This window comes from Taudactylus pleione, unplaced genomic scaffold (genome assembly GCF_031769625.1).
Source record: "Taudactylus pleione unplaced genomic scaffold, aTauple2 ptg000548l, whole genome shotgun sequence".
NCBI classification, from domain to species: Eukaryota; Metazoa; Chordata; class Amphibia; order Anura; family Myobatrachidae; genus Taudactylus; species Taudactylus pleione.
The window spans coordinates 1,774,532-1,801,248 of NW_028284950.1; the positions used below are offsets into that span (position 1 = coordinate 1,774,532).

At 45.0% G+C, this 26,717-nt stretch overlaps 1 protein-coding gene across 4 annotated transcripts in view; it reads left to right on the forward strand.

Moving 5' to 3' along the window:
- LOC148500710 (ureidoglycolate lyase-like) overlaps window positions 1-26,717 on the forward strand; it is a 58,904-nt gene that overhangs the window by 10,340 nt on the left and 21,847 nt on the right. For 3 of the 4 annotated variants that reach the window (XM_088451444.1, XM_088451445.1, XM_088451446.1), the window contains exons 2-5: window positions 10,526-10,654; window positions 16,712-16,930; window positions 22,156-22,246; window positions 22,352-22,428. In XM_088451444.1, coding sequence (XP_088307570.1) covers window positions 10,529-10,654; window positions 16,712-16,930; window positions 22,156-22,246; window positions 22,352-22,428 — 513 coding nt within the window. In that variant the 5' untranslated portion in view covers window positions 10,526-10,528. The remainder of the gene's footprint in view (window positions 1-10,525; window positions 10,655-16,711; window positions 16,931-22,155; window positions 22,247-22,351; window positions 22,429-26,717) is intronic. The other variant, XM_088451447.1, reaches the window with a different exon arrangement.

Sequence of the window (26,717 nt, forward strand, 5' to 3'; positions counted from 1 at the left end):
CATTACTACACACACACACATCACATTACTACACCCACACATACATCACATTACTACACACATACATACATCACATTACTACACACACATACATCACATTACTACACCCACACATACTGTACATCACATTACTACACATACATCACATTACTACACCCACACATACTGTACATCACATTACTACACACACATCACATTACTACACCCACACATACTGTACATCACATTACTACACACACATACATCACATTACTACACACACATCACATTACTACACCCACACATACTGTACTACACACACATCACATTACTACACCCACACATACTGTACATCACATTACTACACACACATACATCACATTACTACACACACATCACATTACTACACCCACACATACTGTACTACACATACATCACATTACTACACCCACACATACTGTACTACACACACATACATCACATTACTACACACACACACATCACATTACTACACCCACACATACTGTACTACACATACATCACATTACTACACACACACACATCACATTACTACACCCACACATACTGTACTACACATACATCACATTACTACACACACACACATCACATTACTACACCCACACATACTGTACTACACATACATCACATTACTACACACACATACATCACATTACTACACACACATACATCACATTACTACACCCACACATACTGTACTACACATACATCACATTACTACACACACACATCACATTACTACACACACATCACATTACTACACCCACACATACTGTACTACACATACATCACATTACTACACACACACACATCACATTACTACACCCACATCACATTACTACACCCACACATACATCACATTACTACACACACACATACATCACATTACTACACACACATACATCACATTACTACACACACACATACATCACATTACTACACACACACATACATCACATTACTACACACATACATCACATTACTACACACACACACATCACATTACTACACCCACACATACTGTACTACACATACATCACATTACTACACACACACACATCACATTACTACACATACATCACATTACTACACCCACACATACTGTACTACACATACATCACATTACTACACACACACACACACACATACAATTACACAGTAATAGATCTCCCTCCCTCCCCCACGGCACTGACATGAGTTATACATGTGGCAGGAGCTGCAGGGAGCTCTACACTCACAGTCTCAGGCTCAGGCAGCTCCTCTGTTTTCAGTGTCCTACGGCATCGGCTCCTCCCCCCTCTGTCATCACAGGCTGGCCAGGGAATGCTGGGAGCAGCAGTCTGTGAGCAGGGAAAGGCGTGCCCAGGAGACCTCACAGCAGCCACACTCCTGCCTCCCTGCACCCGGTGAGTGCAGGGAGGCACCCGGTGAGTGCGCCCCTGCGTCTTAAGCTTCGGGCCCCGCCCCCTTTACCTCCGGATTCGCGCATGCGCTGTCCGGATTTTTAGACAGGGCAGAGGGAATGCCCTGGGGGATTCAACTTACTTTACGGGGTAGCGGGAGCTCCCACCTGTATTCGGGAGACTCCCGCGAAAATCGGGAGGGTAGGCAACTCTGGTTTCTGGGTACTCAGAACTCCCCCTGCGTGCGCTATTGACATAGATCAGAGGTTCCCAAACGCGGTCCTCAAAGCTCCCCAATAGTTAAGGTTTTAGAGATATCCATGGTTGAGCACAGGTGGTTAAATCAAATGAACTGAGGTACTAATAAAGTCACCTGTGGTCAAGCATGGATATCTCTAAAACCTGAACTGTTGGGAAGCCTTGAGGACCGCATTTGGGAACCTCTGACATAGATCATGATCCTTTTTTAGATTTTTTTTCTTTCTGGCTTGTGTAATGCATAGGGGTCTGGCTGTAGTAGCCATTTTTTAATGTCTGTCTTCTTAAATCCCACTTTATTCGCCCCTATATTTGTCTACCCTTCAATAACTCTCCATATTTAGGGCCTGATTCATCACGGACCGAAATTGCAACAGCGTACGCAGATCAAATAATAATCTGCGAACGCAGATCGGCCAATGGTGCGTACTGCGCATGCACCTTTACGAGAGTTGCAATTTCTGAGACAGGTCAGACCTGCTGTAATTCTGCATGAGGGTCCGATGTATAGGCAGGACTGCGAGGTCTTACGGATGTGAGAAAGCGGTAGTGGGCGTCTATGCTGGCTGTGCAGTTGCAGACATTAGTATATTTTCACAGCAGAATTACGTGCGTAATCACGGCTGCGATTGCAATAGCGATCCGTAATGAATCAGACCCTTAATGCGGTGTAATATGCCTTTTTCATCTGCTTTTTTCTGGTAGCCATTTAATGAAGTTGAACTTACTTATATCAAGTTCCTTAATCTAATGTTACATGCGGCTTAGTAAAATTACAAATCAACAAGAGACTCTCTGTCAAAACATTTTTATCTAATGATCTCTATGGATTTAATTACTTCTTAATAAGATGATCTATAAGATAATATCAAAACCTCATCAAATTTTTATATCAAATATCAACTTGATATAAACTTTATATTAATTTAATATCAATTTGATATAAACTTTATATAATCATATTAATTTAATATACATTTGATATCAATTTTATATTAAACACTATTAAAGTGGCGTGACAGGGGGAGGGCCAAGGGGCTTGTCCATCTGTCAAATTAAGTTTGACTAAATAGCGTTCCCTATACTACTGCAATGGTCTACCTTCTCTGAACATTATACATTTGAGAGGTCTTGTTACCTTTTTTATGGAACCACCGTCGTATTTAATTATGTAACATCCATTCTTTAAGCTGTATGCGAACTAAGGATCTGATTCAGCAGGGATCGCAAGTGCGATTATGCACGCAGATGGGCGTTTGTTGCATACTGCGCATGTGTATGCATTGCAGTGCGCGAACACTCCACTGCGATCAGGATTGCAATCGCAGTGACTACGCAGACCCATCGCAGAGTGATTGACAGGAAGTACCATTTGGGGAGGTGATGGGGGGTGATCGGCGAAACGTAGGTGTGCCAGGGTGTTTGAACGCCGTTATAGGGACATGCATATACAGTCAGGTGCATAAATATTGGGACATTGACAGAATTTTCATATTTTGGCCTCTATTCACCACCACAATGGCTTTGAAATTAAACAAACAAGATGTGCTCTAACTGCAGACTTTCAGATTTAATTTGAGGGTAATTACATCCAAATCAGGTGAACGGTGTAGGAATTACAACGGTTTCTATATGTGCCTCCCACTTTTTAAGGGGCCAAAAGTCTGGGGCCGGCCCCACTGACATCACAAGTGATGTCAGTGGTAGTGCTTTCGGCTCTGTTAGAGCCGAAAGCACTCTGGGGCTTGCGGCAACGAGACCCTACCACGATGGTCTTGTAGCAAGCCCGATGGTCGCTATGGTCTTGACCATCGCGACCATCTTCCTGGCCGCTCGCTATAGCTGTGGGTGGTCTCTGAAAAACAATGACGGCTCTGACAGAGCGAGCGCTCTGTCAGAGCGTCCGGCTCTGAATCAGGGCCAGAAAGTGGATGGATCTCGGCATACACTCACCCCTGAATAGACTGTAATTCCATCGACACCCGCGGAACACATTCTACCTGCGGCTGCGCCATCGCCGGCCACTCTGCTGCAGCTGAGATGAGTACTGTTCTGAATCGCGCTAAGGTAATAATGCAGACCCTGACGCGTGTGCAGTCGGCAAAAGATTGTGACATCCATAAGCAGAAAAATTGTATACAGATGTGAATCAGGCCTGCACTGCTCATATACTGTATTACTGTGAGGCTGGCATGCCTGGTAAAAATTAGAGATGAGCATGTTTGGATCTAAGAGATACGAACCCACCTGAATTACGGGGATCTGGGGCGATCCAAGCGCAGCTCAGATCTCCCTGCCTGCCCAGGATCCCTGACCCGAGGCAAAACCTCGCGACCCCTCTGTTGAGTTGTGAGGTTTTGTTTTCAGCGGGCTTAACGCTGATTGGCTGAGAGAGTCGTCTGTCACGGCTCTCAGCCAATCAGCGTTAAGCCCATTGAAAACAGCACAAAAGAAGATGGCGCCCATCATCCCCAGCCGCCTGACACCGCCGGCACCCCCCCGCTGCCGGCACCCCCACTGGCAGCATCCCCCGCTGCCGACATTCCTGCACTGCTGCCCATCGTACTGAGGACACTGTCAGTGACCCCCACACTGAGGACACCACCAGCACCCCTGCACTGCCGACACAGCAAACCTGCACTGAGGACACCACTGGCACCCCTGCTCTGCTGACACCGCCGGCACCCTGCATTGAGAACACCCCTGCACTGCCGACACAGCCATCAAACCTGCAATGAGGACACCGCTGGCACCCCCGCACTGCCAACACAGCCTGGAAACCTGCACTAAGACACCGCTGGCACCCCCGCACTGCCGACATCACCGGTAGATTTCACCGCAGCACTGCCATTTCATGTACTGAGGACACTGTCAGCAACCCCGCTCTGCCGACACTGCTGTCACAGTAAGTGCACTATTGGTGTATCCAACCCACACTGTATAACACACTGTCGGCCTGATTCAGAGTTGGGAATAGAGAGAGAGAGAGCACTTAACTGTGAACCTGGACAAACCATGTTGTAATGCAAGGGGTGTAAATACATAATTTTTATTTTGCATGTAGTGTAAATACTGGCTGTTTTTACATGTAGCCCACAAATACTGCACAGCTTTATTATTACTCTACAAATTAGATGTCAGTTTGGACACCTCCCTCCCAAATCTAAATCTCTCATCACATTTTAAATCTGCCCCACCTGCAGTGCAGCATTGTTTCACCAAGATGATCAGTTGAGAGAGAGATCTCTCTCTATTCCCAACTCTGAATCAGGCCCGGTATCCGTGTTGCAAATTAGAAACTGAACTGCCACATGTTAGTGCTACCCACTGTGTCACTTACCGTATATACTCGAGTATATGTCGACCCGAATATAAGCCGAGGTACCTACTTTTACCACAAAAAACTGGGAAAACTTATTGACTCGAGTATAAGCCTAGGGTGGGAAATGGCAGCAGCTGGTAGTGCCCCCAGTAGTAATTCCCCCTGGTTGTGCCCCCTGTAGTAATCCCTCCTGGTAGTGCCCCCAGTGGTAATCCCCCCACTTTCAGTGCCTCCAGTAGTAATCCCCCCCTGGTAGTGCCCCCAGTGGTAATCCCTCCCTTTCGGTGCCCCCAGTAGTAATCCCCCCCCTGGTAGTGCCCCCTGTAGTAATCCCCCCTGGTAGTACCCCCAGTGGTAATCCCCCCTTTTAGTGCCCCCTGTAGTAATCCCTCCCTGGTAGTGCCCCCTGTAGTAATCCCCTCTGGTAGTTCCCCCAGTGGTAATGCCCCCTTTTAGTGCCCCCTGTAGTAATCGCCCCCTGGTAGTGCCCCCAGTAGTCCCCCCCCCCCCAGTAGAGAGAGACGTAATAAGAATAAAATAAGAAAATCACTTACCTGAAACTCCCGCTCCTGGTCCCGCCGCTAACAGCTCCTCCGGCCGCTTTGCATGGGAGAGACGTCATTACTCATGACGTCTCTCCCATTACCCACTGCGGGAGCCGGAAGATGGCTCCCGCAGTGGGAGCAGCAGCGGCTGCTGATTACAGCAAACAGACAGCTGCCGGCTCACTCGAGTATAAGCCGAGGGGGTACTTTTTCAGCACAAAAAATGTGCTGAAAAACTCGGCTTATACTCGAGTATATACGGTAGCTTAGTCAGCCAGCTAGCAGGATGCAACCTTTTGGCCTTAACTAGATGAAGCAAATAATATTGTGCGGTGGACAAAATTGATTGGAGATTACTGGAAATAAATGTTATTGAGGTTAATTATATTGTAGGAACAAAAACAGGCCAATTTTATGTGATTTTAGCTGTTTTTATGATTTTCTAGGAAAAAATCCAGTTCCAAAACCAAAACACGAAAACAAAACACAGAGGTGAGGTTTTGGCAAAACCAAACCAGATTCAAAACCAGGGTAGATCCAGATCCAAAACCAAAACACTGGGTCAGCGCACATCTCTAGTGAAAATATTGTTAATACTGTAGAAAGTGTTGTTTGAAGTTACAGATCAAAGTCTGAGGACATTACTGTTAACTATTGATAGGGAAGTACTTACACTGCACAATCTGATTCTTCTCCCATTCTGATAACAGCAGACAAATACTGGTACTTCCTCAGGTAATTCAGTGAGTACCTATCTGATAATTGCTTTATACGCCATGCATTATGTATGATCATATAGTAAAACAGAATAGTATTCAGGTTAGTTATTAATAGAAATGTAAGATTTTATGTGTAGAATACTGCAGTTTCGCTGATAGAATATAGAATACAAGTTTGCCTACATTTATATTGTAGAACTGGCTTGAAAACTCCATGTAAAGGATTTTTCTATTCCCAAATGTGAATCAGGCCCCAAGTGAAGAGCAGCTTAAGCTACAATGAGCAATACATACATATGTGAGACTAACTATATGCAGTGTTCACCTATCAATGTGCATGTACAAATTGTGTTACCTAACACTGTTATTGCAATTGGTATATATATGGCCATGTAGACATATCACTGGAAGAGGTGTTTGATGGCAGGTGAGCAGCACGTAAAACTCATGGAATAACATCTCCATTTCTTAGTGGTCTATTTAATAAACAAAAAAACGGCTTTTCTCCAGCATTTTAGCTGGAGAAATCCTAAAACATTGTTTCTTTATATTTAGTATGGAGAAAAGTGCTGAGATACCAGTTGCTCTGCCTATTCATGTGTTTGTGCACAGTTCTGAGTCCCCATAAGTTTCAGTGGGGAAGATGTAAGAAGCTCAGAAGCGGTATCAGTGCTCGTTAGGTGCGCTGATACCGCTTCTACCCGATGTATGATCGGGGGTTTGGCGGTAAATGACAGTGGCGCCGATAGCCTGGGCCATGTATGAACGGTCAGATCACCTGACCGTTCGGCCCGCTGTCGCTATCGACAGCTACAGCCTGGCGCTGCTCTATCCCCACAGCAGGGATAGTGCTGTCCCTACTGCGGCGGCTGCCGGCTCTAGGCTTCACGCGGGGATCTCGCGATACTTGCAGGATCCCACGCATGCTCAGTGGAGCCGGCTGGGACTGACACACAGCGCATCAGCACTAGACTGATGAGCTGCGGTCTCTAGCGAGTAGCGCCGGATGGGGGAGTTAACGTTCCCCCTCTCCAGCCGATGAGATGTTCATACATCTCATCGGTAGTGCTTCACATTGGTAAAGAGGCGAAGTGGGTAGCGTTATATCGGCACATGCACTCTGTAATAAAAGTAAATAATGCTTTCTTCATATTAAAAAAATATAGCAAACTCAATGCAATTTTCTCCATGGGACAGGTCCCTTTCACATGGACTGTCTTTGCAGGTAGTTTAATACATACTTGCCTACCCTCCCGGAACAGCTGGGAGGCTCCCAAAAATCAGTTAGCTCTACCGGCTACCCGGAAAGGTGGACAAGTCTCCCGGGTCTGGGGTCACCAAGCCACGAACAGGCAGCCGATGATGCGATTTGCATTGAATTGTGTCATTGTAGCCCCGCCCTCTGCGCCACAATGCTGGTAATCTCGGCATTGCGTAACTGGGGGCGGAACTATGATGATGTGATCACGTTGTCACGACCCGGACCTGCCCACCTCTGTCGAGCCCCACTCATCTCCACTGAGTCCCGTCCCCCGCAGTGCCGACCTGGCTGCCCCATCCTGGAGGAAGCAGCCTAAAGGTCAGCAAGTATAATATAGAGACTAACATTAAAAGTTATCAACTGCTGATTTTTACCAAATATGCACCAACAGGGAAAAATCCCTACACCTAGAAAATGTTGGTAGTGAGTAGCCACACAGTATGCTATGAACTAGACTGCATTTAAAGGATAAGTTTACCTGTGTGGACCATTATTTTGTTTTTTTCTTTTTTGTAAATCTGTTTGTTTTATTAAGTGCATTAAAGAATTTATAGTAGATAGGAAAGGGAAAAGAGTATGACTAGCAAAACAATATGGCATAAAGTTCACAGAGAACAGGAGACAGACATTTGTTCAATACATACAACAGTGAACCAGTTTTGCAAAATAGTTACCAGAGTATTAGGCTGAAATGCAACAGACTAAACACATAGAAACGGGTAATAAAATCCGAAACAACAATGTAAGACAAATCATAAGAAAAGGGGGAGGTGGCACTCAAAGTCATTAAAAAGGCAAAACACACAATAGAAAAACAAATAATCATAAGATGCTTTGAGAGTAGCAATGCATGAGTGGTAGGTCATGCCGAACCCCCTCAGGATTTCGTCCAAATATGGGGCCACAATTATCGAACAGAGTGAAGCATAGCAGTGGTAAGAAACAAGGTATGTATAAAGAAGGGTGTAAATGGAGTTAGGACAGTTTTCAGTACAGATACCAGGAGGGCAATCAGTATGATTTACCGCCGGACCTAAGTCTGGCGGTACAAATCCCGATGCCGGAAGACTGGAAGTGAAGATCCCGATGGGGTAAGTGAATTAACTAACCCTCTCCCCCCCTAACCCTCCTTTAGGGGTGCCTAACCCTAACCTCCCCCCCTAGTGCCTAACCCTAACTTCCCCCCTGTAAGTGCTTAAACTTAACCTCCCCCTCCCCGCAGCCTAAGCCTAACCCTCCTGGGGGGGTGCCTAACCCTAACCTCCCCTTCCCCTAGCCTAACCCTCCTGGGGGGGTGCCTAACACTAAGTCCCCCCCAGGAGCCCATAACCTAACCCTCTCCGCCACCCGGCTTACCTTTGTTCGGTATGCCGGGCGTCGGGCTCCTGGCCTAGGGATGACAGACGTCGGGATTTTGACGCCTATCATTAGACCCCTGCCAGAATTTGAGAGTCGGGAAGTCGGCGGTCGGCATTTCGACCGTCGGCTTCCTGACTACATACCACCAGGAGGTCGTCTCAAAGACCTTAATGCCGGTATCCTATTAGCGACGGAGTAAATTACCATGGCTAATTACCTCGCTCAGAGCTATCCAATTTGCCCCGATGCTAGCAATCAAGGATTTTGTTTCGCCTGCTTCAGGCAGGCGAAATCAAGTCCATGACAATAAGTCCTTTTTCCTGCGGATCCTATGTGAGAAAAGCAGAAAGTTCTCAGACGTAAAAAATGGGCTTTAATTGGGAAAAAATAGTTGAAATCCCCATTTTTTTAGTTCTAAAAATTTTCTCTGCTAATAGAATACTAGCCTAAGAATTTTAGATATCGTGGAGGAGACCCTTTTTTTATAGAAGAGAATAACCTAAGTCTCAGGAGCCGGAAGGACAGCTTGTCTGTCAAAATACAGGACTTTAAGCAAGAGGGATTTAAATTATCTCAAAATTGGGGAGCAGAGGAGGTTCGACCATCAGTTTTTTAAATGTTTAAGTGCAAACAAACCATTTTTTTTAACAAATATACAATGGGCCTGATTCAGTTGTACGCAATGCCAATATTTTCTCAGTTGAGCAATCATCGGCAAACTGCACATTTGTCAAGGTACATTACCGTAGCGCCTTTTTACTCTCCGTGTGATTGATAGTCAGGGAGTGGTGGCAAAGAAGTCAGACACACTGTGACAGTTTCAGGGGCATGCCACATCCTGCGTCTGTGATCCTGTATGCAAGAGAAATGGCTATGGCATCTCAGTTCTTGCGCCCATTCTGCGCAACCATAGGGTTACTCAAAAGACCGATAATCAAAGGATCTGGCACCGATACTGCATGTTTGACTTTGTACGCAGATGCTTGTATTTGCAAAGCCACAGGTGGGCGTCCCAATATATTCCTTGGCGTCTACGACATTTGCATATTTTCGCACAGCAGCTACATACGGTATCACAGCGGCAATGGTACTAATGTACACCTCTAAATCAGGACCACTATACAGATCTATAGTTGTTGGCTAAATACACTGTCTAATAGAGTCTACCTAGCATTACCTGTAGTGAGCACAACATCTTCCTGTGCTGTTGGGGAAGGATGGGAACACAATGTATGGCCTGTCCCCTGACAGCCGTGTGATTTGCCTTTTGTTTGCATAAAGCGATTGCCCTGGAACAGCAGGACAGGTGGAGTATTGCTTGTTTCACATGCTATTAAATTTCATATATACTCCATTCAATTACAGCTGTTTCAACCTTGTTAGGTCTCATAGGCGTACTTACTCTATTCAAGGGCGTTTAAGTAGGAAATCTAAAATGCTTGAGGATGTACAAATGTGGGCATTTTCTCCTGTATATTTGGTGTCATTCTTTTTAGCTGGCTATAAATTTGTCACTGTCTTTGTTTAAGAAATGTGGTGTCTTCAACATATTCTTTTTTTCATACGAAGTCTCTTTAGTATAAGATGTAAGAGAAGGTCACAAGCTTGTTGTAGCCTGAATAAAAGGAGCTATTTTACAGGCAATGGACAATGTGGATCTGAGTGACCCTCCAGCCGGTCTGGAGAGTGAGTTCCATACGCTACTTACAGCAGATGCAATACATTTTCTGGTTGAACTTATTTCTGCTTTCAATAATGACGTTGACAAGGTGAGAACTTGTTTTAGGCTAATAAAAAAATCCAAGATCCATGAGTGTGTTTACGATGTAGTAATAATAATAATAATAATAATGAATGCATCCAAGTCTTGCTATTTGCTGAGCTTTTAGTTACATTTAAGGATATATTGCTTGTCAGGTCTTAACCTTAATGATAAAACTAACAATAAATATGATTAATAATATGTACAAAAATAAATATACTAGAATAGAGCATTTTGTTGTATTGTTAGTGTTGTTATTGCTATTTTGTGCTGTGTTTTGCTGTGATGCTACTTCTCTAGTAGCTTAACCAATCTGCATGTGATACAGCTGCTGATTCTCAGTTCTGAGTATTTGGTGGTGATTTACAGCGTCATCATTTATTTTCCAACTTTTCAGACAGATGATTCATTACACAAAAATGACATGATAAAAATATACACAGAGAAAGTTTGTGGAATAAAGTTATGCCTTTAGTAAATCAGCCTGTCTATCCAAGAAAGGTGTCCACACATTCAAATGGAGGTTAAACAGAAACATTTGTTACATATTAATACATATTAACAAAAACCAAGCAAGTTTTTCTAAGTAAATGAATTACATTGTACAACTATATAATGCCTAATTGTCCTTTTTTATTCTATAAACTGTGGCTTGTATTGATCTGTATAGATAAAGTCATCCAATGTCTTCAGTAAGTGTCTGGATACATTCATAATTTATTATTATTTATATGGTCCTACAAGGGTTACGGAGCACCTTACAAAGAGGCTGATTTAGCATTGCATGTATGTTCAATGCTGACTATCAGGAATCTGTGTGTGCACAGGACCTGTTCTGAGAATGTGCCGAACGTGTCCTGTGTGATCACACGCAGCTCTTCCTATGCCTCTGTCTGTTTCAGAACCCAAATCAAGGTTCTCATGCTCACTTACAAAGCCCTCACCCAATCTTCTCCCATTTACATCTCTGATCTCATCTCCCTTCACTCTCCTGTCCGCCCTCTTCGTTCAACTAATGCACGCCACCTTTCATGCCAACTGATTACTTCCTCCCACTCCCGCTTTGCCCATGCTGCTCCCCACCTTTGGAACTCTCTCCCTCTCCCCATCAGACTCTCCACCTCTCTACAATCGTTCAAATGGGCTCTCAAGACCCACTACTTCATTAAAGCCTGTTTGTCTGCCCCTCCCTTTTAGAATGTAAGCTCTTGCGAGCAGGGCCCTCTACCAGGGGTGTCTTTAGAGAGGAGGGGCCCCATGTGCATTCCCTGTCGGGGGCCCCCTCCTCTCTTCCTGGCAGCCGACTGACGCAGCCGGCCGGCCACCGGAGCATTAGTAGACTTTGGCACTAGAGTGCCGCTGCGGACATTTTTCCGGCTTTTTGTACAGAGCTGACGCCCTCGCGGGACCTCGGAGAGGTAAATTTTAAATAATATGGGTGCAGGGTGTGCAGTGTGGGCCCCCCCTGGACCCGGGGGCCCGTGTGCACCACACACACTGCACCCATTATAGATACGCCCCTGCCCTCTACCCTCTTGTGCTTCTCCCTACTTTACTTTCATCTACTTCTTGCTCCACACTAGGGCACCTAACATTTAGGGGCATATTTGATTAGGTGCGAAAAACCGTTTTCAGCAAAAAAGTTTCGCCGGTGATATCATTTCACCAGGCAAAAACTTATCCCGTATCAATTCCAAAGACTTTTTGCCGATGTGGAAAGTCAATGCATTGGAATAGGCGAAAAAGATACGCCTATGAAGGCTGACGGAAAAAAGTGCAGAATTGGGGTTTTGGGGTGCAAACTTGCGGGAACCACCCTGCACCCTTAGGACAGCCCCCCAAAGGTAAACTGTGTCAAAAAAAAGAAAAAAAAAACTTAAGAACACCCCAAAAAAGTACTTTCAATTTGGGGGCCCAAAAAAAAATAAAAGTTGGGGGACAAATGTAAAAACTAGCAAAATAGACTCCAGGTGGGTCCCCAAGTATGCTCCAGGTGCTTGCGGCAGGTGGATTTTTTTAATTTTTTTTAAACTTCACATTAGTAACTTGTAAATATGCTCGCACCCATTTTCATGTACCCCAAATTTGCTGGCACTAATTATTTTGATGAAAAAATATTGCTTAATGCCATTATTCACCACTTATGCAAAGATGCTAATAGCAAGCAATCGAGAGAACTAAAGTACCCAGAATAGCTTTATTAGGGGTACTAGAACACCTCTATAGTGATTCCCTATGTTAGTAGACTGTTTTTCCCATTTTTTACAGGACTCTTCGCTAGTTCCGAATTTTTTTTTGCAGCTAATTGAATATGCCCCTTGGTTGCTTATGCTCTGTTGCTTATATGGCTGTTATGGTTGGCATTGTAGCAATGTATATTATCCATGTCCTTGTCATACATTGTATTGTATTGTACTGTAAGTCACTGGTCACCTATTTCTTTATGTACTTTGTAAGGTGCTGCGGAACACTTGTGGCGCCATATAAATAAATGATAATAATAATTGACAGAGGCATTTACAGGGCGGTGCGGGGATGGCTGGCGTCACTGAAATGGGGCGTGTTGGCCCCGTTTTCCAGCAGTGGCAAGGTCAGGGGCTGCGTCCACGGACACATTTTCATGGCCTCGCAAGCCGGCCAGCCTCAGTAAGCTGTGCTGGGATTGCAAATGCACTGGGGGGTGTCAGATACCTCTCTATGCTGCATTTGCATATTAGCAAGTATGGAATTGCAAAGCTGCTTGTGTGCAGCTGAATCACCCCCAAAGTACATAACAACCATTCTTCTATATATTTACCTTCTGTGGCTTTGGACCTGATTCAGAGGTGGACACAATGTCGATGTCAGACGCAATGGAGTGATTGTTTTTGCCACTGCACATAGGTAAAGCCTATGTGCCTAAAAGAGGATTTATTTGCAAAGTGAGTGACAGGTAGTCAGTATTTGGGGAAAGTAACATGGGGTGGTTAGAAAAACGCAGGCATGTTGGGACCGTTTTCTGGGCATGCCCTAATGGGCCTCTGCGAAATCATACACAGCTGGAAAGGCCACAGCTTTTTAGGTGAGATACTCATTCTGAGGTTCCATGTACAACTGATGTGTGATCGATGTTTCTGATGTTCTCACTTTTGTACGTGGATATCAGAAGCCAGAGGTGGGCGTCTCAATGCACAAGACGGCGGCTGAGTCATTAGTATATATTTGCAAGTCTGCTGCGTATGGAAGTGTTGTCATGACTGGCTTTGCATGCATCTCTGAATCAGGCCCTTTGTATGGTAAATTGTGTTTTATAACCTATTGAGGCCCATTTATTAATGATTGCATTTGCAATGTGATATTAGCGCTCATTATGGCATTGCAGGATGCGATCATAGCGCCCAAATGTACTAAAGGGCACCCGCAGGAACAGGGGCTCTAAAAGGAGCCCATCCCTGCAATGTGCTGGGAGTGAAGTAAAGGCATAAGCGGTCTCTTCACTCCTGTACTGTGACTCCTGTGCATGCGTGGTCTACACATGCGCGACGGCCATTGCCAGGGGAGGGCTGCTATGGCGGAAATGGAGGGACAGTAGCAGATATCGTAGATAACGGGTGTTTTCAGGGAATACACCGCAAATATTAAATAATAAATGGGCCTTATTGTATAATAGTCTCACACTAGGACAGTCTATTTTGTAAAGTTGTTCAGCAAGAACTCTAATATTTGATAGCGTTGTCTATTTGATAACGTATTTTAACGCCTATCTTAAGTCCCTTGTCGGGCAGGTAGTGTCGGGATTTAGACTGCCGGTCTATTGATTACATCCCATAGGAGGTATATATGTATTCTTTCATAACTAAAACATTCTTGCATCGCATCATTGTTTTATATGCAGTATGAGTTACATTGAAGAGCTCTGTAGACCAGTAGGTGAGTGTGAAAATCTGTTTCCAATGGAACACTGGGCATCTCTTCAAATAAAATGTTATGGGGAGATTATCAAACCTTGGACAGAGATAAAGTACCAACTAATCAGCTTCTAAATGTCATTTTTCAAATTGAGCCTGTAAAATGGCAGAAGCTGATTGGTTGATACATTAGACCTCATTCAGAGTCGGTCGTTGCGGCCGCACGGTCGTAAGGTAAAAGGGTCCGGATATGCAAATGAAGCGCTCGCAAGTTGCGTCGTTGAGATGGGATCGTTAGCTTGACGAGCGAGGGGAGGATGCGGCCGTAAGACTAAAAATACGCCCCCTTTTCGTTCGCATTACACGTCATCTCCGGGCATATAAGGATTAATCGAGACCATCGGGAACCATCGGAGCTGGTCGTAGAGCTTAAGGTTGACCATACCCTCTCTTAAGCACTACGATCAAGTCAGTGTAAAAACCTCCCATGTCACATGTGCCATGACACTACGTAGTTAATTATGCACTCCCATAAAACGCCGTTTGCATAGTCAGGCACGCCTGCGTTCGGATCTCCACTCCCCCGTTCACAAGCACCTTCCCCTGTTACCACCCACAAACGCCTCATCCTGTCACTCAAGCTAACGACCTGGCCAAGTTGAAGGAGAGAGCAATTTCTGATCGCAATAGCTAGTTTGCGCACGCGCATTGCGAATTTTACGCATGCGCAGTGTACCGAACATCGGTGGCGTACGATCGTGCGGCCGCAACGACCGACTCTGAATGAGGTCCATTATCTCTGTCCACTTTATCAAAGGTTTGATATATGATAATATATCATGGGCTTTTGTGCAAATAGAAGGCGCAGGTTGGGTACAGTTGGTTGACAGTGACCATGTTGACATTCATCGTGTCTACATGGATCATGTGTTAACATGAAAACTGTCAACATAGGTCCCTGGTGGTCTAGCGGTGTCCTACCTTGTCTCCGCGGCTGCAGCAGCTCCAGCGTCTTCTTCCAGGTCCCAGTAGTCGCACGAGGATCAGATCCGGTGGCATTGTCTCAGCAGCTGTATACTGGTTAGTATTTTCTCTCCTAATCTCTATCACTAACTCCCCCCCTAATGTCTAACCCTAATCCCCCCCTCCTTCTCAGCAGCCTAACCCTCCTGGCAGCACGTAACAGACAGTATCCTCAGACTGTCCATATTTCACATGAAGACAGCTCAGATTGTGAACATATCGACATTCTGAGGATGCAGACATGGTGCCTGATGACAGTTTGAACCATGTCCACATTCTACTGTTGACATTGTGGCATCGACATTGGTTACTGTCGACCTTCTGACCGGATACCAAAGCTATATTGTATATTAATCCAGCTAAACTAAGGTACTAGATGCTGTAAAAATTACAAGTGGGGTAAACATGGCAACGTCTAGTTAGGAACTAGTATGACTTCTTTGCTTCCTGGCAGGTCCGGCTCCAGGGGTAGCCACGTCCTGTGCAGGATGGGTATTATTCACCCCCTAGCCACGTGCAATTTAAAATGGGTGTGTGGCCTAATTACCATAGGCCACACCCCCTAAAATACTTTTTTTGGAGGGCGTGCCGTGTAATGTCAGGCTGGGGGCGAGCCCAGCACTCCGTCGCTAGCTGGGCTTTCCCCAACCCTCTCCCTGCACTGAATGGATGCTGCATGCATGCGAGCAGCATCCATTCAGCTACTCCGGGGTCCGGCACCGCTGCGGTAGTGGGGGTGCCCAACTTCCCGATCACTCCCGGGACAAATTTCGGCCCATGGGTGGAAAAGCAGGACAGTGCCTGAAAAGTGTGACTGTCCCGCTGAAATCGGGATGTTGGTAGGGGTGCGCCCTCTATGGGGTGGCACCCCTGTTTGACCGCACTGGTCGAATGCCCGAAGAGCCGGCCCTGCTTCCTGGGTAATCATGTCTCTTCTGAAAACCAAAGAAAACAATGCAACAGATTGTATTATTATGTCAGAAAACCTCAGCAGCTGTTTGTAATACTAACTGGTTGTGGTAACTGAATAGCACAAATCATTCATTGTTAGATTATATGTAATGATTTAAACAGAGCCTCAATCTCTGAGTTGTATGAAAAGTCATGGAATGTAGTAGTATGTAATACATGAACATTATTGTGGTATATTACAGATTTTGTGGCATCGTACAGCACGGAAGGCTGAACTTGATTTGAATAATAGCTATCCTGACTTTTCATTGGATACCGCTTATATTAGACATGACACAAGTTGGAAAGTAGCAGCGGTTCCTGACAGACTTCAGAACAGACATGTAGACATTGGAGATACAGCACCATGTCAGACAGAACGTTTTCACAGGGCTCTGTTGTCCTCTGCACAAGGGATTCAGGTGCAAAGTAAAAAACGTATTTGCAAGAGATAAGTTTCACAAAGTGGTGTCTGTTTTTTTTTTTGTAATTGCATCTATACCCATCCAGCTCTCTTCCTACTTATCTTCATGATATCGCAAATGTAATGGGCCAAATGTAATATTGTGAGAGTTTAGAAAATGCGAGAGTTTAGCAGTAACACTATTACATTGGTGGAGTTGTATCTTCTAAATGGGAAAATTCTGGATGAAAGTTTAAATTGTTTGTGTCTGAAAAACACTAGAGTTTGCTTGTTCTCAGACTCTATTACATTGGCTGAGGTTACAAAGGTGTGAGAAAGCTCTCACATTTTCTAAACTCTCACCCTATTATATTTGGCCCAATGTGTTTTGTTTACCAATGTGAAAGTAACATTTTCTGAACTTCAGAATTAAACTATGAACTGGACCTCATTCAGAGTCGGTTGTTGCGGCCGCACGGTCGTAAGGTGAAAGGGTCCAGATATGCAAATGAAGCGCTCGCAATTTGCGTCGTTAAGATGGGATCGTTAGCTGGACGAGCGAGGGGAGGATGCGGTAAGACTAAAAATACGCCCCCTTCTCGTTCGCATTACACATCATCTCCGGGCATATAAGGATTAATCGAGACCATCGGGAACCATCGGAGCTGGTCGTAGAGCTTAAGGTTGACCATACCCTCTCTTAAACACTACGATCTAGTCAGTGTAAAAACCTCACATGTCTCATGTGCCATGACACTACTTAGTTAATTATGCACTCCCATAGAAAGCCGTTTGCATAGTCAGGCACGCCTGCGTTCGGATCTCCACTCCCCCGTTCACAAGCACCTTCACCTGTTACCACCCACAAACTCCTCATTCTGTCACTCAAACTAACGACCTGGCTGTGTTCAAGGAGAGAGCAATTTCTGATCACAATAGCTAGTTTGCGCATGCGCATTGCGAAATTTACGCATGCGCAGTTTAGCGAACATTGGTGGCGTATGCACTATACCAGCTCAATCTATGGTATTAAGACTGTATAGAATGGTACAAGGTATGACAGTATAGCTTTGATTTGAAGGAGGACCAGAGGACAGGTTGGTCCACTTGTGTTTTAAATAGCAAGTAATGTACTATTTCACATTATTATATACAGTGCTATTTTTCTAGAAAAACAGGTTCAGGAGCGCCTTGGAGGGCAGAGGTGGGCGGAGCTGTGGATAATGTGGGCAGAACTACAGGGGGGGAGGCCTCAATTGTGGAATAAACCAGTAAAAAGAAATTGTCAAAGTTCGGGATGTGTGGTTGGTTGTTATTATAACATAATCTATCATATAATATAGATAGAGCACACACATACTCCATTACACTGTGAGAGCACACACCTACAGCCCATACTACTCCATTACACTGAGAGAGCACACACCTACCGCCCATACTACTCCATTACACTGAGAGAGCACACACCTACAGCCCATACTACTCCGTTACACAGAGAGAGCACACAGCTACAGCCCATACTACTCCGTTACACTGTGAGAGCACACACCTACAGCCCATACTACTCCATTACACTGAGAGAGCACACACCTACAGCCCATACTACTCCGTTACACAGAGAGAGCACACAGCTACAGCCCATACTACTCCGTTACACTGTGAGAGCGCACACCTACAGCCCATACTACTCCATTACACTGAGAGAGCGCACACCTACAGCCCATACTACTCCACTACACTGAGAGAGAACACACCTACAGCCCGTACTACTCCGTTACACAGAGAGAGCACACACCTACAGCCCATACTACTCCGTTACACTGAGAGAGCACACACCTACAGCCCATACTACTCCATTACACTGAGAGAGCACACACCTACAGCCCATACTACTCCATTACACTGAGAGAGCCCATACTACTCCATTACACTGAGAGAGCGCACACCTACAGCCCATACTACTCCACTACACTGAGAGAGAACACACCTACAGCCCGTACTACTCCGTTACACTGTGAGAGAACACACCTACAGCCCGTACTACTCCGTTACACTGAGAGAGCACACACCTACAGCCCATACTACTCCGTTACACTGAGAGAGCACACACCTACAGCCCATACTACTCCGTTACACTGAGAGAGCACACACCTACAGCCCATACTACTCCGTTCCACTGAGAGAGCACACACCTACAGCCCATACTACTCCATTACACTGAGAGAGCACACACCTACAGCCCATACTACTCCATTACACTGAGAGAGCCCATACTACTCCATTACACTGAGAGAGCGCACACCTACAGCCCATACTACTCCATTACACTGAGAGAGCGCACACCTACAGCCCATACTACTCCATTACACTGAGAGAGCACACACCTACAGCCCATACTACTCCACTACACTGAGAGAGAACACACGTACAGCCCGTACTACTCCGTTACACTGTGAGAGAACACACCTACAGCCCGTACTACTCCGTTACACAGAGAGAGCACACACCTACAGCCCATACTACTCCGTTACACTGAGAGAGCACACACCTACAGCCCATACTACTCCGTTCCACTAAGAGAGCACACACCTACAGCCCATACTACTCCATTACACTGAGAGAGCACACACCTACAGCCCATACTACTCCATTACACTGAGAGAGCACACACCTACAGCCCATACTACTCCGTTACACTGTGAGAGAACACACCTACAGCCCGTACTACTCCGTTACACAGAGAGAGCACACACCTACAGCCCATACTACTCCATTACACTGAGAGAGCACACACCTACAGCCCATACTACTCCACTACACTGAGAGAGAACACACCTACAGCCCGTACTACTCCGTTACACTGTGAGAGAACACACCTACAGCCCGTACTACTCCGTTACACAGAGAGAGCACACACCTACAGCCCATACTACTCCGTTACACTGAGAGAGCACACACCTACAGCCCATACTACTCCGTTCCACTGAGAGAGCACACACCTACAGCCCATACTACTCCATTACACTGAGAGAGCACACACCTACAGCCCATACTACTCCATTACACTGAGAGAGCACACACCTACAGCCCGTACTACTCCGTTACACTGTGAGAGAACACACCTACAGCCCGTACTACTCCGTTACACAGAGAGAGCACACACCTACAGCCCGTACTACTCCGTTACACTGAGAGAGCACACACCTACAGCCCATACTACTCCGTTCAACTGAGAGACCACAAACCTACAGGCCACACTACTCCTTTACACTGAGAGAGCACACACCTACAGCCCATACTACTCTGTTACACTGAGAGAGAACACACCTACAGCCCATACTACTCCGTTACACTGAGAAAGCACACACCTACAGCCCATACTACTCCGTTACACTGAGAGAACACACACCTACAGCCCATACTACTCCGTTACACTGAGAGAGAACACACCTACAGCCCATACTACTCCATTACACTGAGAGAGCACACACCTACAGCCCATACTACTCCATTACACAATGAAAACACACCTACAGCCCATACTACTCCATTACACTGAGAGAGCACACACCTACAGCCCATACTACTCCATTACACAATGAAAACACACACAGCACATCGATCCAACCCTGGTGCACATGCCCCCCGGCTCACATACATATACAGAGGCCTCAGAAGAGATCCTCCAGCACTAAGTAGTAACACTTTCCTGCTTGCCCGGTTAGAGAGCCAGGTAGTGCCCATCACTGACTGCTGCCCATGCTGCACAGCCCCATAGATCACACAGACTCAGGCTCAGCACTGACACTCGGACAGAGACAGTGAGGGTACCCCATACACAGTGCCATATCAGTGTGTGCTGTTTGGCCGGGCCCCCCGTAAAGAGCACTGCTGACACTACAGAGTGTCCTCGGGACATTGACCATGCTGCACCTTCCCTCTGACACCCTGCCTTGTGCGCTGCTAACCTCCATTGCTTCCTCCTTCACCCTGGCTCCATCAATCTAAGCTGCCCACTGCTTCCCACCAGCAGACCATTGAACAATGAACATTCACACAACACACACACACAAAAAAAACTGTAGAGAAGACTACTAATGCAGATAATAGTTTATTTGAATAAAATTACAATAACCTAGTTACTTACCTTCTTCTAAAAAAGAGCAGTATCTGATAGCTCCCACCCATGCTGGACAGTTATGACGCTTGGCTCCCTCTTACACTTTTCAACTGGACCAGTAAGGAGGAGGAGTGTGTGTGGAGAGGGGGGCGGTGCAGACTGTCACTGAGAGTAGATGTACTAAGGGGAGTTGAAGAACAGGGGAGGAACCCAACAGGATGGAGAGGATCATAGGAAGCAGGAGGGGTTATAAGCTGCTATTGTAAGATAGTGTTGGTGCTGGAGCTTGGTGCAGGAGGATGCGGTCCTGGAGGAGCACCGTCCCCTGTGTCTGTCACAGTGTGACAGTATATGCCCCTGTGTTTGACTTGTGTGTGGGGGGGGGAAGAGTGTCAGTGGGCAGGGCATCTGTTGGATGGCTGCTGCAACAGGGAATAAAGATTCCTGTCTACAGCAGCACAGCAGGTTAAAATGTATTAATATTACCACGTATTTATGTCAGGTGTCCCCTTTGCCCAATCAAATCAATTGTTCTTAGAAGGTGAAAGGTTGTCATATATAATACAAAGTATGATGAGTATACAGCATCACATCAGGATATCGTTATCATAAAAATATAATGCAATAACAATGAGTCAGTGTAAAGGGGATACACATCTGCGTCGAACATTCTAGCTGGGTCTGAAGCTCTCCTCGGGGGATCAGCGCCGATATATATATATATATATATAAATATATATATATATCTCTTTATATACGTCGACAAAGAGGTGCTGGCTCCTGAAAAATGACGATATACTGGCATGTAATAGGCAACGTTTCAGTGCTCATTTAATTAGGCACTGTCATCAGTGCCTAATTAAATGAGCACTGAAACGTTGCCTATTACATGCCGGTATATTGTCATTTTTGAAGAGCTAGGAGTGCTGTACCTCTTTGTCGGTATATGTGAGTTATCTAGTGCGGGCACCCGGCCTAGTACTTATCTGTAACAGGAGAGCCGGACCACATCCACATTGTTTATATATATATCTATATATATTAACCACGAAAACTCAAGTAAATGTGGAATTACTATATTATTTATAATATTAAGTCTTCTTAACAGCTATTTTGTTATTTAGGTGGATTTTGATGATGGTAATTGTCCAACATTCTTCAATCAGATCAAAGGAATTTTTAATGTCTACCAAGTTATTTATAACAAAGTGCCAGGTAATATATAACGCACAGAGAACATTAATCAAGAGTATTTAAAAGTAATCAAATGAATTATCCTATGGTGTTTTTATTTCATGCTATATATAATTCCATTTACAGGTATACCGCCTATCTCAGAAGCCCCAGTGTTAATGCTAAGACCAAGAGCTTGGAACATGGTGGAGCACAATATGCTGGTAATGTTATATTAAATGCTCTAATGCAGGCAAACTCAAAATACCAGCCAGGCCGAATATTCAAGGTCTAAGAGTTTGTGGACCGCAAGAAAAACAAAGTCTTATATGCAATTTTGAAAGGGTTATTATTAATAAAAACCAGTGCAGTGCCCCTTATGCAATGTCCCCCTGTATTAGAGCCCCTTATGCAATGCTCCCTGAAGTTGTGGCCATTATGCAGTGCCCCTTATGCAGTGCCCCCAGTAATGCCTCTAGTAGTGCTCCTTATATTGTGCCCCCAGTAATGCCCCTAGTAGTGCCCCTTATGTTGTGCCCCAATAATGCCCCCAGTAGTATTGAACAGGCCCCACTCCCCTGTGCAGTACTTACCTCTCTTCACGCTGGCCGCTGTGCTCCGCTCCATTCCACGCTGTCAGCGCTTCCGCGTAGATGCTGCCACTGACTGGATCTAACTAGATCCAGCAGACTAGAGCTCCTCTCATTGCTGGTGACGTCATGACTTCACCCACGCACTGCATCACTGGGAACGCTGGCCTCTGAAGAGATCAGGGGCTTCTTTAGTCTCTGATCGCTTCAGAGGCCAGCATTCCCAGTTTTAAATATAGTAAACACTGCCCGATCGTAGCTGAGCTCCGATAGTGGCAGGGTCTGGGCCAAATAACACTGGGGAACAGTCGTTCTGTTGCCAGGGATTTAAGAGTCGATTACGATTAATTTTGTGCTCCTGATCATGAATATGCCATGCTTATTTTTCAATTGGCTCTAGTTTTTGAGTCTTTAATATTTATGAAAAATGTAATTAAACAATGTTAAAAATAGTTAAAAAGATATTTTTTTTAATTCTGATTAAATTTGATTCATAAAATGTTATAAAAAGACACAGGATAATTAGGATAGGAAGCTATGAGAACCGTTTTTTGTAGGATTTTCTTTTGTATGCTTGTTGCAGGCAGTCCCTCTGCAGACTCCAACAGTAATCGGCCATCATGTGACGATCCCACCTTCCTTGATATCTTTCTTCCATTACCTGAATATCTTGGTGAAACCGTTCACCCTGTTCTTTGCTTAAATCTCCTAGATTGGACGGGAAGTGATCTAAATGGCTGTACAAAAAATGTACTTTATTACTCATGTTGGCACCTACATTCTCGAAACATTTTAGCATGTTGTGGACTAATTCATGATAGTTGTCTGCCTTGTGATTGCCTAAAAATTTTTTGAATGACAGACACATAACTCAGCCATGCTTCAGATTCGGTTTCAGTCATAGATGTGGTAAAATTTGGATCCTTCACCAGTTTCCGTATCTGTGGGCCGTCAAAAATTCCTGCCTTTAATTTTTCAATACTAAGAGATGGAAGAGTTCGACAAATATACGTGAAACAATCGCCTGACTTGTCCAATGCTTTTACAAATTGTTTCATTAAATCCAGTTTGATATGGAGAGGCTGCAGTAGGATTTTTTTCCTGTCAATTAAGGGCTCATGAATGATGTTGGCTTCTCCTACAGTTATAACTTCTCTTGGAGGCCATACAGTTTGCTGCCAGTGCTTTTGTTTTGCACGACTATCCCATAAGCATATGTGACAAAGATACTTAGTATATCCACTTTGCTGCCAAAGAAGAAAGATTACCATTTTTAAATCGACACAAACAGACCACTGATGCTGAGAATAAGCAATTTTTTCTAAGGCTAACTTTATATTTTCATATTATTCTTTAAGTTTTGTTTAATGATCGTTAGGAATCGATGCAAATTTATTCTCATTATGTAGTAATACGCATTTTAAGCTCCTTTTAGAAGGATCCAAAAAGAGTCGCCAGTCTTCTGCTCTATATTCTGTTAAACCCATCATCTGGAGAAGTTCCGGAATATTATTGCAATACACAAGATTGTTATCTTGGCTAAAAAACGGCAGTATGGCTTGTTCTCTATTTAGATACGACGTTATAGTAACATCCGACTCAGGACAAAGCTTTTCTTGAAGTCTGGACGCTAAAAGCTCAGCTCCTTTTTTCGATAAATTCAAGTCACGAATTAAATCGTTTAGTTCCTTTTGAGAAAATTTTTTTGGAATGGAGAAACTTTCTTCAAACTCACTTTCATCTGTCACATTGTCACTTGCACTGGATGAAAATAACATTTCCACATCATCACATTCAACTTCATACAAAGAACTGAATGATGGTACAGGAAAATCTTTGCCATGTGGTATCGGTTGTTTTGCAGAATTCATACTTGGGTATTTCCATTTGCGTTTCTTAAATCGATTCATACCCTTCACATTTACAGCACAAAAATAGCAGTAACTCAAGTGATCTTTTGGCTCACACCACATCATAGGTAACCCGAAATGAAGTCCTTTTCGATCACCTTTATTCCAATTGCGGAGTGATTCCACGCAGGTTTTACAAACTTTGTGAGGCTCCCAAATCTTGTCTTGCTGGCTTATGTGACGTCCAAAATAAGCCTATTACGCTTCTTTTACGAATACAGTTATATTTTTTCTTTCTTTTGCAACACTATATTTGCCACAAATATAACACATCAGGGTTGTTAGTACACCGTCTCCGAGAAGAACTAACTTTTACGGCGAAAACGTTTTGTTTCACACATTCAGGACCTTATTCAGAGGCGGCCGTACGGTCTACGACCGCACGCCCGCCTCGATGTTTGTCGAGTGCGCATGCGCTGTCGGTCGTAGCGGGTCTCTTTCCAAAGGGGGCGAACTGTCGATGTTGATTAACAGCTCGCCCCGTTTGGAAGGCAGGCCAGGGGGGTGGCAGCCTAAACGGAGGCGTTCCCACGGGAACGCCTGCCGTTTGGGGGAGGCCCCACTGACATCACTATGTCAGTGGAGAGCTTCCGGCTCTGACAGAGCCAGAAGCTCTCCGGGGCTTACGACAAGTGAGACCCTACCCTAGGATCTCGTCGTAAGCCCCGATGGTCGCGATGATCTCTGACCATCGCGACTGTCACCCGAGCGGTCGTTAGAGGTGTGGGTGTTAACCCACAGCCTAACGACTGAAACAGAGGCGGGCGGTCAGGATGCAAGAGGCCGCCCAGTTTCTGAGCGACCGCTTGCATCCTCCGACCGCCTCTGAATGTGGCCCTGAGTGCTAATTCCCAACAAAAGCCGAGGACGTACTGAACAAAACAAGCCCAAACGTCGGGAAATTGGTTGTGGTGGGACAGAGAAAGGGCCGAACAAAGAGGCGTGCTACAGTAACTGCGTCACTCGGTCCTCTCCATTGCTCCTCTCTGTATGCTGGGAGGAGGCGTGGCTGTGGTCTGAGGATGTCCCAGCAGTCTCAGCAGTGCACAACCACGCCTCCTCCCAGTGTTAGTGAGGAGATATGAATGTGTTATGTGTTACTCCTCTCTGTATGCTGGGAGTAGGCGTGGCTGTGGTCTGAGGATGTCCCAGCAGGCTCAGCAGTGCACGGCCACGCCTCCTCCCAGCGTTAGTGAGGAGATATGAATGTGTTATGTGTTGCTCCTCCCTGTATGTTGGGAGGAGGCGTGGCTGTGGTCTGAGGATGTCCCAGCAGGCTCAGCAGTGCACTGCCACGCCGCCTCCCAGCGTTAGTGAGGAGATATGAATGTGTTCTGTGTCTCAAACGTTACTACCAGCTACGTTACCACAAATAAAACAAATTCTTGTTTTTATTGAAAGAGGGTAGTTGTTAAAAAGAGCAAAACTAAGTTGATTCTGTTAAGTAAAGCGGCCTAGACTAGTAAGGTACTTCAAATGGAGAAAATAATTGAATTTTATAATGTTTAATTAATTTAAAAGCTGGAGCCAATTCATCTGCAGCGAAGATCTAATGCGAAAATAGGACCTGCAAGTACTCTCAAACCGATCTTAAATCCTTTGCAAGAAAAAAAAAAACAACTTTTGTTCCCCAGTGTAATATATGTATTTGGCCCCGCACTGTCGGGCTGCATAGAATGTTTCTTTGGGCCGCATGTTTGACATGACTGCTCTAATGTGTTTCAGATGAGGTTTTAGCAGTGATGTATAAAGTGTTATCACCTCTTCCTATACATCTTATTACATAGCCTCATAATTCTATGATCTATACCAGTGTTGGCTAACCTTGACACTCCAGCTGTTGTGGAACTATATATCCCAGCATGCCCTGCCACAGTTTTAGCTTGCCCTAATAGCAAAACGGTAGCAGTGATGCTGGGTTATGTAGTTCCATAACAGCTGGAGTGTCAAGGTTAGCCAACACTGATCTATACATTCAGCATACATTTAATAAGAGATGTCGCATGGACAGGT